An 18810-nucleotide genomic window follows, 5' to 3' on the forward strand; every position below is an offset into this window, starting at 1 on the left:
ATAAAAAAAGAATTACTGTAGGGGTTGGAAAACATCTTCCTAGAGATTTTTAAAATATGAACAGGACAGATTTGATGCCACACTCCTCCCTAATGATTGAGACTTGATTCCATAAGGGGTCATGGAGTTTGTGAATTCTATTATTATAATCCAGTCCCACACTGAGTCTCAAAGTGAAATACTCAGTGTTTCAAAATGTTCAATGTTTAAGTTCCTGAAAAGTTTCCCACTCAGGACCTCTCCAGCACTCGTCAGTAATCTATCAAGTGTTCATCCTCAAATGTATCAGCCAACATACAACCATTTTTCCAAAACAACTCGATCAGATGTCAGAAACAGTAGAATTCTCAGACCTTTTTTTTCTCCTTAGATCAAACTTCATCATTTCTGGGATTTGACAGATCTTTAAAAGTCTGTATCTTAGATTTTCCTCATAACTTCTCTAGGTAAAGTCTTGGTCTTAAAAGGTCTCCAATTTTCCCAGGTTTCCTTAAAAATGTCTTTTACCTTCAGAATGACAATATTTTACCTCTGTGTCCTACACTTAAAATCTAGCATAGCTAAGGAGATGATGAAGCTGTGTTAATGGGGGCAAAATAAAACCCAAGAAAATGCAGTCCCCATAAAGAATAACTAAATATATGCCAGATGTAGGAAGCCTCACCCTCTTCATGATTTTTAAAAATAAAAATACTACATAGGACTTTGGGTATGGGAAAATGGGCTAAACTTTTTAAGAAGAAAGTAATTTTCAGTAGGCCCTTTCATAGAGTAGAAAACAATGCTGTGGAAAACAGCAGTCAGCAACTAATGTGACATTCAAAAAAAAAAAAACTAAAAACACCATGTAAATGTTCTTTTTATCCTACTTTTTGCAGAAAGAGAAAATGATAATTGGGAGGACAGACTACTGAGACGGAGGGATTATCTACAAAGGGCATGAGACTGAAAAAAGAGGAAAATTTGTGGTTGGTACATTAGAGGAACTGAAAAAAGAACAGTGTATCAGTGCATCCATAGTAGCAAACAGCAAAACCCACTTAAGCTAGTTGAAATAGGAAAGCAATTTATTAAAGGGTGTTAGGTAGTTCCTAGAATTTCTGGGAGGGCCAGAGAAGATGCTCAACCCTCACTAGGAGACTGCTTCCCTGAAGACCCACTGCAGCTCTGCTAGTCCCATGCACCTTTGCTTGCATCACCTATCCTGAGAGCGAGATAATAAAAGTATGGTAATAGATGTTGACTAGACTTATTGTGGTGATCATTTCATAACATATACAAATATTAAAACACGTTGTACACCTGAAATTAATTTAATGTTATATGTCAATTATACCTCAATTTTAAAAAGAAGGAGGAGGGAGAAGAAGAGGAGGAGGAGATGATGATGATGACGATGACACGCTGGCAGAGCTAGCTGGAAAAAATATGACATGCAGGCATACCTCGGAGATATTGTGGGCTTGGTTCCAGACCACCACAATAAAGCACCTATTGTAATAAAGCAAGTCACACGAAATTTTTGGTTTCCCAGTGTATATAAAAGTTATACTATACTGTAGTAGTCTATTATGCGTGCAAGAGCATTATGTTCAAAACATGTTTGTACCTTAATTAGAAAATATTTCATTGCTAAAACATGTTAACCATCATCTGAGCCTTCAGCGAGTTGTAATATTTTTGCGGTGGAGGGTCTTGCTTCGATGTTGATGGCTGATGACTGAGCAGGGTGGTGGCTGCTTGAAGGTTGGGGTGACTGTGGCAATTTCTTAAAATAGGACAACAATGACGTTTGCTGTATCACTGAACTCTTCCTTTCACAAAGGATTTCTCTGTAGCCTGCAATGATGTTTGATAGCATTTTACTCACAGTACAACTTCTTTCAAAGTGGTAGTCAATCTGCTCAAACCCTGCTGCTGCTTCATTAACTAAGTTTATGTAATATTCTAAATCCTTTGTCGTCATTTCAACAATCTTCATAGCATCTTTACCAGTAGTAGATTCAATCTCAAGAAACCACTTTCTGTGCTCATCCATAACAAGCAACTCTCCATCTGTTAGTTTTATCAGCGATTCAGATACATCTTCAGGCACCACTTCTAATTCTAGTCTTCTTGCAATTTCCACCACATCTGCAGTTACTTACTCCACTGAAGTCTTAAACCCCTAAAAGTCATCAATGTAGGTTGGAATCAACTTCTTCCAAACTCCTACTCCTACTCCTTCCCATGAATCACAAATGTTCTTCATGGCATCTAGAATGGTGAATCCTTTCCAGAAGATTTTCAATTTACTTTGTCCAGATCCATCAGAGGAATCACTATCTATGGCAGCTATAGCCTTACAAAATCCATGAGTTGCAAAATGGATGTTGTGTTAGCAGGCATGAAAACAACATGAATCTCATCGTACATCTGCATCAGAGCTCTTAAGTGCCCAGGGACATTGTCAATGAGCAGAAATATTTTGAAAGGAATCATTTTTTTTCTGAGAAGTCTCAGTAGTGGGCTTAAATATTCAGTAAACCATGTTGTAAACAGGTGTGCTGTTGTCCAGGCTTTGTTGCTCCATTTATAGAGTACAGACAGAGTAGACTGAGCATAACCCAAGGGTCCTAGAATTTTCAAAATGGTAAATGAGCACTGGCTTCAACTTAAAGTCACCAGCAGCATTAGCCCCTAACGAGAGTCAGCCAGGTATTGACTTGTCCTCTCTAGCTATGAAAGTCTTAGAAGGCATATTCTTCTAATAGAAGGCTGTTTCACCTACACTGAAAATCTCTTATTTAGTGTAGCCACTGAAACTGTGTCCCATAGAATTAACAGAAGCTGATAACTATAGAAATTCTTGAACTTGTCTTACAGAAGAACAGATAAGGTATCACCTTGTTAAAACCCCTTTGCTTTTAAACTGTCTTCATTGATTGAGTTCACTTTAGTATTTTTTTCTTTCTTTCTCTTTTCCTCGCTTAAGCTGCATACCTTCCTAACTTCATACAGCCCAGTTGTTTTATAGGAACTTGAAGTCAGCTCCTGCCCAGTGTGAGCTGGCTGGGGACTGGATGGAACTATGACCCTAAAACTGGGCCTGCTCAGATGTCCAGTGAATACTCTTTTGATGTCAGAGGGCTGGAAAATGCCACCCTCAGATCATGCTGTGTCTCCATCTTGAATATGCAGAATCATGTAGCCCAGATGCACCTGCACAGAACACTGATTACCTCTACCATTTTCCCTACCTCTAATCACCTTTCCCTATGCCTGAGACCACCCTGCTTATCCCATAAATATACCAACCCCCTCAGGGGGATCTGAGACTTGTTCTCCTATCTCCTCACTTGGCTGCCTTGTGAATAAACTCTTTCTCGTCTGTAAACCTCAGTGTCTCAGCGTTTGTCTTGCCGCACGTCTGGCAAATGGACCCAGTTTGGTAACACCACCTTTATTAATTATCTTAGCTAGATCTCCTGGAAAACTTGCTGTGGTTTTTACATCAGCACTTGCTTCACCTTGTACTTTTATGTTACAGAGAGGGCTTCTTTCCTTAAACCTCATGAACCAAACTCTGCTAGCTTCAAACTTTTCTTCTGCAGCTTCTCACCTCTCTCAGCCTTCACAGAGTCAATGGATGTTTTGGATTAGGCTTTGGCTTAAGGGAATGTTGTGGCTGGTTTGATCTTCTATCCAGACCACTCAAACTTTCTCCATAACAGCAATAAGCTGTTTCACTTTCTTATCATTCATGTGTTCACTGGAGTAGCACTTTGAATTTCCTTCAAGAACCTTTCCTTTGTGTTCACAACTTGGCTAACTGTTTGGCACAAGGCGCCTAGGTTTCAGCCTACCTTGGCTTTTCAACATGCCTTCCTCACTAAGCTTGATCACTTCTAGTTTTTAATTTAAAGTGAGAGATATGTGACTCTTCTTTCACTTGAACATTTAGAGGCTAAGGGTTATTAACTGGCCTAATTTCAATATTGTTGTGTCACCTGGAATAGGGATGCCCAAGGAGAGGAAGACAGATGGGGAAACAGCAAGTCGGTGGAGCAGTCAGAACACACACAATGTTTATCAATTAAGTTTGCCATGTTATATGAGCATGGTGCCAACACAATTACAACAGTAATATCAAAGATCACTGATCACAGATCACCGTAACAAATATAATAATAAAAAAATTTTGAAATATTATGAGGATTACCAAGATGTGAAACAGAGACACGAAGTAAGCAAATGTTGTAAAAATCACGCCCGATGCAGGGTTGCCACAAACCTGCAACTTGTAAAAAACACAGTATCTGTGAAGCACTATAAAGCAAAGCACAATAAAATGAGGTATGCCTGTAGTTAAAATAAATAAATAAAAGCTATGCAACTATTACACCCCAAGCTGAAAGCTTCCATTACCACCAGAAATTGGATTCTTGCTTTCTTACATAGCTCTCTTAGCAATGAAGTTCCAAATGGGTGCATTTCATTGCCAAATAATATAACATGAGAGGCTGGGGAAACTGAGTATCTAGCTTCTACTCTGGAAGATGAATGCATAATGTGGGGTATTCCCCAACTGTGAGAATGGTGTGGCAAGGAAGCCAAAAATCATGGCAAATATCCAACATGGGCACTATGGTTCCAGTGTTGGAACTAGAAAGGCAATAAGTCTTGACAGATTAGGTATTACAAGTGAGAGGGGGCGCATAGCATCATGAATGACAACCAGATTTCAGGTTTGCATAATGTGGTGGATGGTGGTACCATTACTTTGATGGGGTGGGCTAGAGGGAGGAACATGTTTAGTGCAAGAAAGGATCAAGAGTTCAGTTTGAAGGGATTCTGGGAAGATACCAGCAGAGGTGGCACAGTTTTTGAATCTCTTCAAATTATCCTATAAAAAGAAACAAAAATAAATAGGACAACAATGCCAAAAACCATGGGGATAATCTTCAATAGTAGGTGACAAGGTATTGCCATACACTGCAAAATATGAATGGGTAAGGAGTAAACCACTGAGAGTTATAAGACTTGAATGTACCATCTTTGCAGGACAGAAGAAATCAAGGGTATCAGATGGACCTGAGAAACCTAAAAGAGCCAAGAAGTATTTACTGGAAACTTCAGTTGAAACTGAGAGTTTTGCACTCCCTAATAATAAATGAGTACAGGAGTTTGCAGTAAAGTCTGAAGGAGCCAGAGAAATCTGGGTCCCATGAATTCCCAGACTAACAAGTCAAAACTTACTTCTAGGACAAAGCCTCAGAATAATGAGAAAACTTCTGCAAAGAGAATCCAAATTGAGCAGCACAGGAACAACAGAGTCAAAGGAAATAGCAGGTCCAGATAAAAGTAAGGGAAGATGTATCTCCAGAAAATAAGCTGCCAATTTTTTTGAACATTGCAGAAATACAACAAAAGAAAAAATTCTAGAACTGTGAAGTTAGAACTATCTTAGTCACAACCACTTCTGAAAGTTAAGAAAAACCTGATTTCAAGTATAAATGAGCGAAGAAAAAGTTCAGATCTGAACATTAACAGGAAGAAACAGATTAAGAAGCAGAATAACATCCCTACAGATAAGGAATGAACACCAGAAAAACATCAGAAGTAGATTAAAATTACAATCTAAAAATTAACAAAATATAAAAATAATACAAGATATGAAAGAACATTAATCAGAATTAGGAAAACTCAGAAATTAGGTGATATATTCTCAGGAGAAAATTATAAACAAAAGAAAAACATTTCAGAAATGAGGTTAACTAGAAGGAACAACAACAACAAAAAAGGCCAAAAGATTTGAATGGACATTTCTCCAAACAAGACACACAAATGGCCAATAAGCACATAAAAAAAAAATGCTCAACATCACTATCATTAAGTAAATGTGAATCTAAACCACAATGAGATACCAATTCATATCCATTAGGATGGCTGTTAAAAACAAATCAAAAACGAAATAACAAGTGCTAGAGAGCTGTAGAGGATGTGGAGGTATTGGAATCCTTGTGCATCACTGTTGGGAATGTAAAGAGAAACAGCTGCTGTGGAAACAATTTGACCACTCCTCAAGAAATTAAACATAGAATTACCATATCATCCGTGGTTCTACTTCTGGATATACACTCAAAAGAACTGTTGGCAGGGGTGTGAACAAATATTTGTGCACCAATGTTCATAGAAGCCTTATTCATGATAGTCAAAAGATGGAAACACACCAAATGTTCACTGAGACACGAACAAAACCTGGTTTAAACAAAGTGGTATATAGGGTCTTCCCTGGTGGCATAGTGGTTAAGAGTCTGCCTGCCAATGCAGGGGACACAGGTTCGAGCCCTGGTCCAGGAGGATCCCACATGCCGCAGAGCAGCTAGGCCCATGCACCACAACTACTGAGCCTGTGCTCTAGAGCCTGCAAGCCACAACTACTGAGCCCACAAGCCACAACTACTGAAGCCCACGTGCCTAGAGCCCGTGCTCTGCAACAAGAAGCCACCGCAATGAGAAGCAAATGCACCGCAATGAAGAGTAGCCCCCGCTCACCACAACTAGAGAAAGCCCGGGCACAGCAATGAAGGCCCAATGCAGTCAAAAATAAAATAAATAAATGATTTTAAAAATTAAATTAAATTTAAAAATTTAAAAAGTGGTATGTAAATACAGTGGAATATTATTCAGCCTTAAAAAGGAACGAAATTCTATATAAAAAGATTTTCAAAATCTGGGAAAAATAAAGAGATCAAAGGGATTCAAGAGAAAGTGACAAATAAAGACTACAAGCAAAGAAGATCCAACATAGCAAAATACTATAACAGAGGTCCTTGGGGAAAAAATTAAAAGGGAGCATAATACTAATAATTATAATTTAAAAAATATCCTGAAATGAAATTAAATTTATATTGTGAAAGGGAATACCATGACTGGGTATACTGACCCAGAATGGCCAACATCAAGATCAAGTCCATAAAACTACTATATGATTAGAAAAAAAAAAATATCCTTGGTACAATCAGGCAAAAGATCAAGTGATCATCAGGGAAATTAAAATCGGATTATATACCAGCCTTTTGACATTTTATGCTAAGAAAAGTAAATGTAAATAAAGTATCTGATACTCAGGCAAAACGGACTTTCAACTATAAAGACCTCTGACAAACTGTTATCAACATTCAAGAATTCAGAAAATATTGTCTCCATGAGTAATTTCTGAAGATTTTTCTAGAAAACAGACAACCAAAATGAGAAGAAAGACACTGATATAAAGATTGGTGGCAATCAGTAAATACATATTTACTTATAGAACTAAGATTAAATTAGAGCTAAAAGAGAGAGACTATAATATTTACATAATCTTTGACAATATAAAGTACAACTATAACAAAAGGAAAAAGAATAGAAAGTGCATAGAATTTTTTATTGTTCTTGTTTTTATCATACTGGTACTTTATTCTAAGACTGTTTGTTGTGCGTAAAATGTGAGATAATGTAAATGAGTAATATACTCTAATTCTAACATTTTCACTGAGGAATGTGAGCAGCCTCTAGGAGCTGGAAAAGGCAAAGAAACAGATTTTCCACTAGAGTCTCCAGATGGGAATGCAGCCCTATTGACATCTTGATTTTAGCCCAGTGAGACCCAAATAAGACTTCCAACCTTCAGAACATTAATAAATTTGTATTGTTCAAACCACTAAGTTTGTGGTAATTTGTTACAACAGTGATATAAAGTTAATACAAATTCCAAGCAAGAACCATACAGCAAAGCCCAGTCAACCCACGAAACCATGAAAGATAGTAAAAAAAAAAAAAAAAAAAGTAGTTTTGAACCACTAAGTTTTGTTAAAAAGCAATAGATAACTGGAATAGCAAGGAAGTTATCAAGTCTATTAAGTTGTCTTTAAAGAACCCATGAGCCAAACTGAAAAGACTTCCTTTGGGCAAGGAGGAGATAATTTGAGCAGCAATAAGGATAATACTTCAACAGATTGAAACATCAAATTCCTTTAAATCTATGACTTCATAAAGATACAACAAAACTGATCACCTTTGGATGATATTAGAAAGCCAACTCATTATTTTCAAACCTCATAAGTTAATGGGGAAAAAAAAGGCTCAAACACTTAGCTTACATTTCTTATCTTCTCTACCAAATAGAGAAGAGGGAAATTTTTCTTTATATAAGGTTTCCACTAATAAAGGAAGAAGGAGTGATTGAATTACAGAATTTCTAGCATGTAATCTATAATTAATTAATGGCTCTAGGCATTAAGAATTAGTAATAGCTAAAATTTCAAAAAAAAATGCTCAGATGACAGAACACAACAGGAAAATTAAGTGGTCTTGGAAAAAAAAAAAAAAAAAAGAACCTGAATCTAATATAGCTTCTAAGTTCAACTGCCAATTTATAGCACACACAAAGAACAGAGGACAGAGGAACATATTAAACTACACCAGGAGGACACCATCAAAAAATCCAACATAGGAAATTCTACATGTAAATATATTTGTTTTTTCAAAACAAATACATTTCAAGGGAAAAAACAAGGATGGAGGGGGAGGTCTATAGATTAAAAGACACTCAGACATAATTTTATAACTAAAACTAAAATATAGTGTTTAAGGATCTTCCCTTGGGCGATTCAACAGTAAAGAAAGAGACAGCTAGAAGATCTAATCCCAGAACTCTCCATCACTTAGAGATCAATGGAGATGGAGGAGACGTCTGCCAGGAAGATTGAGGAGTGACTAAAGAAGCAGGAGTAAAGCAGAAGAACATGTTCCAAGATGGGGTGGTTGTCAACAGAGTTAAAGGCTGCCATGAAGTCAGTAAGATGAAGACTGAAAATGGTCATCAAATTTGTCAGTATGGAGTTCACTGGTGCCCTTGCTAAGAGCAGTGTCAGTGGAGGGTGAGGGCAAAGCTAGCTCAGAACGAGTGACCGTAACTAGAAAGTGAGAAGACACCAAATATCTAGAGGCAACATTTTCAAGACGTTCACTTAAGAAGAGCAGAGAAATAGCCTGGTAGCTAGTGGAAAATGTGGGGTTAATGGAAATCGATTTTTTAAGTGAAATTTATTCGAGCGTATATGTATGCTGAAGGAGAACTTGAAGATATAGGCGAGAAACAGGGTAACCAAACAAGAGAAATTCTTGTGGAACTGAGAGGGGATGAAACCCAAATCACACATGGATTTCAGATTTATTTTATTTTGTGTCATTTAAAAAATCCTGGTCAGGACTCACTAGATTGATTGAATGACCCACAGTTGGACAAACAACTGATCTAGGGCATATTATTTTACCTTCCTGAATCTATTTCCTTATCTGTAAAATGCAGATGACAATCTCATAAGGTTATTATGAAGGTCAAGTAAGACATTATATGTAAAGTACATATATGGTACTGAGCACACAGTTTGTGCTCAATGAATGGTAACTATTATTAATACTATTTTTAAAAACAAAGAAAATTAATAAGGTCTGAGTCTGGGCATAGCCAGCATCTAGGCTGCTGCCCAAACCTCAACTAATATTTTCATCATAACCACAAGTATCAACTCCATGGTTCTCAAAATAGTGACATTACCTCCTGCTGTGTATCACCAGCTACTTGTATTTGTGTGATTGTTTAGAAATAGTAAAAAATTATGCTTGAGTTTTATTTGAAACACTTCCTTTCTATAAAATCATCTAGATATTTAATAGACAACATGGAAATTTTGATAGCATTCTGAATTTTAAAACGTTCCTTCCAAACAACCATACAAGTACATTTTTCCAAACCAAAACAGATACCCTTATGCTTGAAATGCTATTTCTAATTTCTAATTTATTCTTACAGGCTAATTTGCAAAATGAAGTTGTTTGGATGATTGGTTTGCAGTAAACATGGTATACCAAATTGGCTTCTAAATTTAGAGAAAGGTTGAGTCTCCTCTTATAATAATCGAGAAATAATAGAAGTATTAATGATAATGAAACTTCCATAATTGAAAAACTCAAATTCTGAAATAACAAGCAGAAATGAACATTAGTAGGTAGTAGCAACATAAACTGTAATTCTTGCAAATGGTTATTTTGAGCTCTTTTTATGGCATAATGCAACCTCCAAAATTCAATTTACTAAATGATAATACATGTTCCATATGTGTCATAATTAAGTTCCATAGTCTTTGGAGAATTTAGTACTATTAAACATAACAAAGATATTGGAAATAGTGCATAAAAGTCTAAGAATCATAAAAGAAAAAGTTGTTTTTAACAGGTGCTATGATTTCTATGTCTGATATTTGAAAAAATTTTAGGAAGTAGTATTAATTGTTATCCATATAAATGTATTCAAAGAAAAATATTATTTATGTATAACAGGATTTGAGGATGAACTCTAGATTTTGAATACAGTAGACTCTGTATCCTTTCTTGGAGGTTTCTGAGGACCGATTTTTGGTAATATCTCCTTGGCATAAAATGTTTTATGAAGTCCAGCTTCTCGAAGTGCTAACTCAAAACGAAGTCTAGGGTCAGAAATGATCTGTAGAAATAAAATGATTTAAATAAATAGCATTTCATTGAAGTAAATTTTATCATTTAGTTCTGTATTTCCCCAAGCCGTGTAATTTGTTTTTGCTGGATAGATGACTAGATGACAGTAAATTCTGTGTATACAGTGACTATATTCTGGTTATTCTTACTGAAAATATCCAAACCTTTTTGACATTATCACTTTCCAGTATATCAGTGGTTTCCAACATAAGATGTACAGAATATTGTATACTAGATTAGTCAAAATAAAACATTAAAATTATTAAAAGATGGGATAAAAGAAGCTTACTTTCAGTATGATCATTGATTTGTTATTTATTGTTAGCTGGAATTATAAAATATAAACAACCATTGATTAAAATAAACCACAATCTTGTACATCTGTCTTTAAACAGACATTTTAATTTCTCTATCATTTGGAAATATGTAAATTAAGTTCAAACACATGGCCACTACTTGAAAAACAAAATCAATAGAACTTTTCTTCCAAGGCCGGATTTTATTTCAAGCAGAACTAGAAAATGCTTCCATCAATCTGACTCTAAGGGGTATAGACATATGAGTAGTTCAATTTCCCTTTTCATTTATAGCTGATTGGACATTATTCCTCCTTCTGTGAATATTAATGTCAACAGACACTGTTTGCAATGATAAGAAGGTGGCCACGTATGGATTTCAGCTAATGAAACATTTTACATGAACTTGAAGTCCCCCTAGAGGATGGGATAATAAGCCGTTGAAAGCAACCCCTCCTTCAAGGAGCTCTTACACTAACAGAGGTAAAAAAATGTACACAGATAACTACAGTCCGTGGCAACATGTGACAGATGCTCCAAGAGTAGTAGAATACGGAGAGACATCTCCTGGTGCCAATGAGACTAGGATGGTCTCAGGTAAGGAGGACCACTTGAGCTAATTTTAAAGTTCAACTTACTCTTCTATAAAGCTGGGGATGGGGCTGGGGGAGGAAGAGAGATCAAGAAAGAAAGGCACAATCAAACTCAGAGACGAAATAGGTTAAGTTGGGATCGGGGTAATTTGGGTAGAGTACTTGGTACCACTGGGGAACACTGAAAAAGGACATTTCTAAGACTGGGACTTGAATTTTAAAGGCTTGAAGGCTATGCCAAGGAGTCTGGGGAGCTACTGAGGTTGTGTTTCTGTTTTCAGCATGGAACTAATATAATCATTGCTGTTGCATAAGAAGATGCATCTGATTACAAGTTCAGGATAAATTAAGGTGGCAGAGAAAGAAGAGATGGAGGCAGGGAGAGTGCTTAAGAGTCTACTACAATTGTCTAGACATGAAATAATAAATGTCTAAAATTGGCTGGTAGCAAGGAAGAGAGAACTGTCCAAAACACTATGAAGGGAAGAATCAATAGAACTTGGCAACTGATCAATACAGGGACTAGGGGCAACAGTGCATATAAGTCAGGAATAACACTGAGATTTGTGTCTGAAAAGCAACGTATTTGAGGCTTAAACCTAGGTTTCTCCTCTTTTGCTCCACAAGAGTCTCCCTGGTCACTCTCATCCACTTTGAAGGATTCATGCTCACCTGTGTGCTGTTGACGTCCTCATTATCTCCAGGATTCACCTTTTTTCCCCCTAGCTCCAGAACTGTGAGTTTTAAAATGTTTTCATAATTCTGTTTTTTTCAATATGTATCAAGTGAAATGAAGATCTCCCTCACATACTGACCTCCATTTCCCCAATTCTCCTACCCAGAGAAAGCCCATCAGTTTCTTGTAAGTGTGTATTAGACATCTTCAACCTAAACCTGATATGAACAAAACAAATGCTCTCTCCCTAAGTCTGCTTTTCCTTCTGAATTCTTATATGGTTAATGGCAGCACCACCTAATGATTATAATTTACTGAATTACTACTAGGTGCCAGACAATATTCTAGGCAGTTGACATTTATTATACTAATCCTCACAAGAACCTTACAAATTATTGTTTTACAGATGAAGTAAACAAGACATAAAGATGTTAATAGCTTACACAAGTTCACACAGCCAGTAAATAGTGGATGTGGACTTCAATCCAAAATGCAGGCTCTTCTCAATATCACTCACTGCCTAGTTTAGAATCACCCTCACTTTCATTATCCTCCTCCTCTTCTCAGCCAGAGCCATCCATGCCCCTGCCAGGCCACCCTCCCCCCACTCCACGCCACTTCTATGAGGGCTCCACCATCTTAAAAGGACCTGACTCCACCTCCACCAATTTTCCATTCAGGACACACTGCTATAACATAAAACTGATTATATAATTCACCTGCTTCAAAGTCTCACCTCTGCTCACAGGATAAAGGTCAAAAGTCTTAGCAAGTAAGATCGACTATACTTTTCACAGTCTGACCAGAATTTATGTTTCCAGTCTCATCCCCCAGCACCCACCCTTACCACGTACCTTACACTGAACACATACCGGTAAGGGCCTCTTTTTACCCTATTCTGCTTGGTGAAGCACTTATTTCCTCAGCCCAAGTACCTGAAAGCTTTTCAGCTTCTGACTTCAATTCTTTGTAAGCCCAGCTGCCCTCCCCGCTTTGGCTTCTGGAGATACCCGTGCATTTTCTAATTAATCCCTCTCCCTACACCCACCCCTCCCCCCAGTCCAGTTTTGCTGCTGTTTGTTTTTAACTTAAATTATCTGGAGTGAATTCTGTTACTGCTGCCAAAATTCCTCAACTAAGATGGAGCTTAGTTTCCCCTTTTCCATTTCTCTGACTTCCCATTCAGGGTTGCCCGTTCATTCCCTTCCTCTTGCCGCTGCAGCCCTTAGCCGGAGGTGATATCACCCTAGTGGAGTTATTCCCATGCATGCTACTTTCCTTCCCAACCCAACTCCCCTGCTCACTTCCTCCACACAGGACAAGTTTATCTTGCTCAGGATGCAGCCCTGGCACCAGGCTCAGTGCCAGATACAGTATATGTTCCATAAATATTTGCCCAATTAATATGTGAATTGTTCATCTTTTTATTCCCTAGCAAAGTATGCAGCGCATAAAAGAGGCACACTCGATTTATTTGTCAGTGAGTGAATGGATGAAGTTTCCTGTTTTTTAAATAATTAAATAATAAGCATTTAGCTTTTCTTAGATTTGTAAAGTTAACAACTACTTTCTCCCTTAACTTCAGTGATATCCATTCATTCATATGTCCTGGCTCCTTCTCTTCCATCCATCCATCTAAAAAAAACTTTTAAAAATCCTTTCTCAGTTATAGAAACAGATTAAAATGATTCAGAAGTTCCTAGAAACAGTTAAATAACCTCTTAATACCTTTTCCCACAGCAAATGTTTCATCATTAGCTCTGATACATTATCTTCTGTTCATTTTAATTTCAGAAAGCTTCCCTCTGCTTTGTCTTATCAGTATCATTAGTTGTTTCTTTAATAGGATTTATGTTATGCATATAAAAAATTCTGAATATGATAAATATTTAAACAAAATACAGTATTAACACAACTTTAAAATTCTATAAAATTACTTTTTAGATTAAAATAATTTTCAATGACAGATAACATTTTCACATAAAGTGTTTTGTTCTATGGTCACCTATCAACTATTTTATGTTAAGAATTGTTGGGCTTCCCTGGTAGCGCAGTGGTTGAGAATCTGCCTGCTAATGCAGGGGACACGGGTTCGGGCCCTGGTCTGGAAGATCCCACATGCCGCGGAGCAGCTAGGCCCGTGAGCCACAACTACTGAGCCTGTGCGTCTGGAGCCTGTGCTCCGCAACGGGAGAGGCCGCGACAGTGAGAGGCCCGCGCACTGCGATGAAGAGTGGCCCCCGCTTGCCACAACTAGAGAAAGCCCTTGCACAGAAACGAAGACCCAACATAGCAATCAATCAATCAATCAATCAATAAATCTTTAAAAAAAAAAAAAAGAATTGTTCAGTAATTATGTGCTCTCATTTAGAAATAAAAATTATGCTAATATGGATGGTATTTAAATGTAAATATTGAAAATAATTTGCAACCCAAAACACACACTTCTACAATTCTTATCATCATCATGGCTTTTGCATCAGTCGTGCTAATTTCCATAATTACCTGCTGTTCATTGTATGTATTCAATGTGAAGAGTGGCTTTTGAAGAATAAATTCTTCTTCGATTCCAATACCCATCCTCGCTTTTGATGCCATTGTGTCTGACATCATTCTAACAGGATCAAACTGAGTGACAATAGCAACCTAAAAGAAGAAAAAGCATGGCTACTTGGAACAAGATACAAGCACAATGCTTCTGGGCAACATTATTAATGTTAATGTCCATTAAAGTTAAGAAATTTTATTAAAGATTACATAATTACAGTTATGATTAAATTTAGATAAAAATTTCTTTTTGATCCAAAGTCAAGGGAAATTTTATATAGAAAACCCACATATTCAACGACCTTGAAAGTAACCAAAAGTAGAAAACATTAATTTTTAACCACTAGCAATCTACGGCCATGGTAACAACCCCATGAAGCTTTCTAGAAAGTTTAATCTGATTAAGCTGAATGTAGAGCATGTCATATATGGGTAAAGTCATGTGTGTTGTTGGCATTACTGAGCAAGACGGGTGAGTTTTCATTGTACCAGGCAACTAGATTTCCAGGGACTGTTAAAAACCATTGTTTCCCCTTCCACTGAAAAACTGCAGAGTCATTTCAACCCGAATGCCCTTGTCCTTTATGATAATCGAAATTGTTCAAACCTGTATCCTAATGAAAAGAAGCCACTAATTTTGTAAATTATATGCACCATTAATAACACCTGCCTGTTAATTCCTAAAATCAAGAATTAGCATTAAGAAAATGGCATTTTTAATGCCATTTAGAAATTGTAATGACATAACTGGGGGTTGAACATACTTTAATTATTATAGGTTTCCTAGCCAAAATGTCTTTTACTGTAGTTCTAAACACTGATTACAGATAACGGGCACAGATATTTCCTCTTTCAAAGGGCTCACAGATGGAAAGAATCCTAATCATATGGACTCTGTAGTTATCAAAATTATATTTTGAACAAGAATGTGTTTAGTAAGAGTGACATTAAGTTTTGTCTCCCAAAGGCCATGGTATATCATTATTTGCTAATGACTGAATAATTTAAATTTTGTTGAATCTAAGATGACCAGGACTTAAATTCAAAGTATAGGAATATATTTCTATAATCTATTTTATAAAAGATGATATAACAGTTGTATGCATTTACACTTCCTCTATACTAAATATTTCATTTAATTAGACTTCCTTGGTTTGAATCCAGTTTGACATTTACTAGCTATGTGACTTTGGGGAACCTCTGGGCCTCCTCAGTTTTCTATGAAGTCGGAATAATAATAATTCCTACATCATAGGGTTGTGGTAGAGATTAAATGAGGTAAAACCTAAAAGCATTTAGAAGAGGGCTTTATACTTACTAAATATTCAAAAAATGTGAATGCACATTACTACAAACTTATGAAGTAGGTACTAGTATTATGATTCCCATTTTTCAGAGGAAGAAATGAAGCTCAGGGAGGTTAAAAGACCTAAGTTTCCTCTGCCAGTAAGTAGTGAACCAGGCTGTACCAGTTTTGAAGGACACCAGAGGCCAAGTTCTTCCCCAAGATTCTATACTGCCTTCACTGACAGAGAAGGGAAACCTGACAGTCATTTACTATCAGCTGGGAAATGGTGTCAATGAAGACTTTAGAGCTTGTGAGTTGAGCGAATCACTTTCAGGTTAAAAACTTTGAAAAATTACCAAGTAAAACTATTTTATCACATTTCCCAAGGTCTTAAATTCTTGCTCTTGCTGACTACTACCTTCAGAACTTTTGCCTACTTTTACGAGCCAAAGCAATGGGAGACTTTTATTTCTCCACAAAAACAGTATTTTTTAAAAGTGGTTTTTAACCTGTTTGTTGACTGTGGGATGTTTCCAAACAGAGGTTCCTACCCTAGGGAGGATTATCTTGCTCAATCTCCACCACGTTTTTTTGAGGAGAATAAAATCCTTCGGCTAGATGCAGAGTTTCACTGCTGTACATGGATACTATTCAGCTTATAAACTAGAGGTAATATGGATGCATTTAAATCTTGGGAGAGCTATTTTAAAGGTGCTGATAAAATTCTTTTAATATACTAAGAAACTGGAAATGGTTCAACATAAATCTAATTGCTCCCAGCAATGAACACCAGTGTCCCAATTTGGGGAAGTTACATTTTATATAGCAGATGTCATGAACTAAGCCCTAGTAATAATGTCATTAAGAGCACTTAGAAACATTTTTTTAAACCACCCATGAAATTTTCCAAATTAAAAACACCTGTTTCCTTAGGGCTTCTATTCGCTTCTCTCTCTCTGCTTCTTCAAGTGCTTCTTGAAGGGTCACTTCTTTTTTCTCCATCAAACGCTTTTCCAATAATTCTTGTCTGTATTTAACCCTTTAAAAATAATGCACAGGAAAGTTAGGAAAACATCATGATAATGGAGATTACGTGGATAGGCGCATAGGGACAGAAGGCATCTCAGAAGTGACATCACTGTCATACTGTTTTTACTTGCTTTTGGTTGATTTCTCATATCAAAACAATAAAGGATGCTTGTATAAAATACAATTTACAATAATTCTAATAACAATCATAGAACTGCAGGTCATGGGGCAGGAAAACATGGGGTAAAATCCAATCTATCTCTTCATTAAAATCTTTGTATGAACTGTCAGCTGCCACAGCTGCATCTAATCCAACCCAACAGATGACAGCTTCACTCTCATTTCAGCCATCTTCTGGTAAGTTCTAACACAATTTGAGATGTTAAAAAGGCTATATTACTGATTAAATATACATAATTTTAGAAACACTGGTAAATAAAATACTAGAATAATATGCCCAAAGTATCTCAATTACTAGACTTTAAACCAAACTCTATATTGTTATTCATAACTATGTGTGTGTGTGTGTGTGTGTGTGTGTGTGTGTGTGTGTTAAGAAACTTTGAAAATTGCACTTTGACTGTAGATGGCAGCAAAAACATGACTTTCCCTTAGCATTCTGTTTCCATCCCCCTTAACAGCAGATATTAAAACAGGGCATATTTAAATACCTGTTTTAATACTCCCAGGTTCATTTGGGTCTCCTCAGCTGCCTTTTCAGGCAGCCTCCCTAACCATCTTCTTGCTCAAGCTATTCTTCTACTGAATTGTAGAGATAAGATTTGTCTTTTCAAAAACAGTAGGCATCTGGGTTCTCGAGGGTGTAGGTGGCCGTTGCCTCTGTCTTCCATCATTAACGGTTTAGATTTAACTTCCTCTATGGCATCAGTCACAAATGTGCTTTACCCTTAGCGTGCACACCTGCATTTTCCATGGATATCCCTTCGCTAGACCCTTTTTTATTCTGAATCCCGACATTTACTGAGGTGTTCACTAGGCACCAAGTCTTGTGCTAAGGGCTTTACCTCTTTTAGCTCAATTAGACTTCACATGTTGGGGTACCACTATTGATCCCATGTTAGGGTATCACTATTGATCCCATTTTAAAGATAAAGAAATGGAGGCAGAGACAAGTGACGTAAATTGTCCAAGCTCTCACACCCAGTAAATGGCAGAGCCTGAGGTCAAACCCAGGCAGACTGGCCCCAGGGCCCATGCGTACTCCTCACCCTCTCACCCCCATGCAACTAACCACTACGCTCTTCTCTCTTCTCCTCCCGACAGCTCCACTCACCTCACTGACTTATGAACACCTACTGTGTGCCAAACCCTGTGCTAGATATTGAAAGCACACTGAGAAAACGACTGTTCTTAAACAGTTTGTGGTTTAACAGAGACAAAGACAAGCCCAAGAACTAAACAAGGTATACAGTGTCTTCAGAGAGGTATAAATAAGGTCCACTGAGAATTCAGAGGAAGGTGCGATGACTACTTGCTGGGCTGTGAGAGAGACTGGTGAGCTTCAGCAAGAGCTCTTTAGAGGAGGCAGCGTCTGAGCTGGGTCTGGAGGACTAGAATTTGCAGAGGTCAGGAGACACGGCGGCCGAGGTGGGGCAGAACAGGAGCCGGGATGGGGGTGAGTCCAGGGAGGCACTCGCACTCAGGGTCCTGCACGTGCGGCGCTGGCATCCAAGAGTGGGCGACTTCTTCAGTTTTGCACCCCCGGGGGCCTCACATGCCCCACCTCGTCACAGCCCTGAGCAGGAAAGGGTTCACGGTGGCTAGAACAGAACAAGTGGATGAGCAATGACAGAGAGGCCCAGAAAAGCACCAGGGGCTGAA

At 37.5% G+C, this 18810-nt stretch overlaps 1 protein-coding gene across 18 annotated transcripts in view; it reads right to left on the reverse strand.

Annotated features, from left to right (window-relative positions):
* The window catches only part of CCDC148 (coiled-coil domain containing 148), a 482246-nt gene that overhangs the window by 209068 nt on the left and 254368 nt on the right, over positions 1–18810 (reverse strand). For 17 of the 18 annotated variants that reach the window (XR_009504110.1, XR_009504104.1, XR_009504105.1 and 14 more), the window contains 2 exons: positions 16861–16978; positions 14610–14750 (listed from right to left, as the gene is read on the reverse strand). Coding sequence is in view for 9 of the 18 variants with exons in the window: in XM_059927159.1 (XP_059783142.1) it covers positions 14610–14750; positions 16861–16978 (259 nt within the window). In the remaining 9 variants the exon portion in view is untranslated. Of the gene's footprint in view, positions 1–10283; positions 10529–14609; positions 14751–16860; positions 16979–18810 lie in introns of those variants that run through there. The other variant, XM_059927155.1, reaches the window with a different exon arrangement.

This window comes from Balaenoptera ricei, chromosome 7, assembly GCF_028023285.1.
Source record: "Balaenoptera ricei isolate mBalRic1 chromosome 7, mBalRic1.hap2, whole genome shotgun sequence".
Classification (NCBI taxonomy): Eukaryota; Metazoa; Chordata; class Mammalia; order Artiodactyla; family Balaenopteridae; genus Balaenoptera; species Balaenoptera ricei.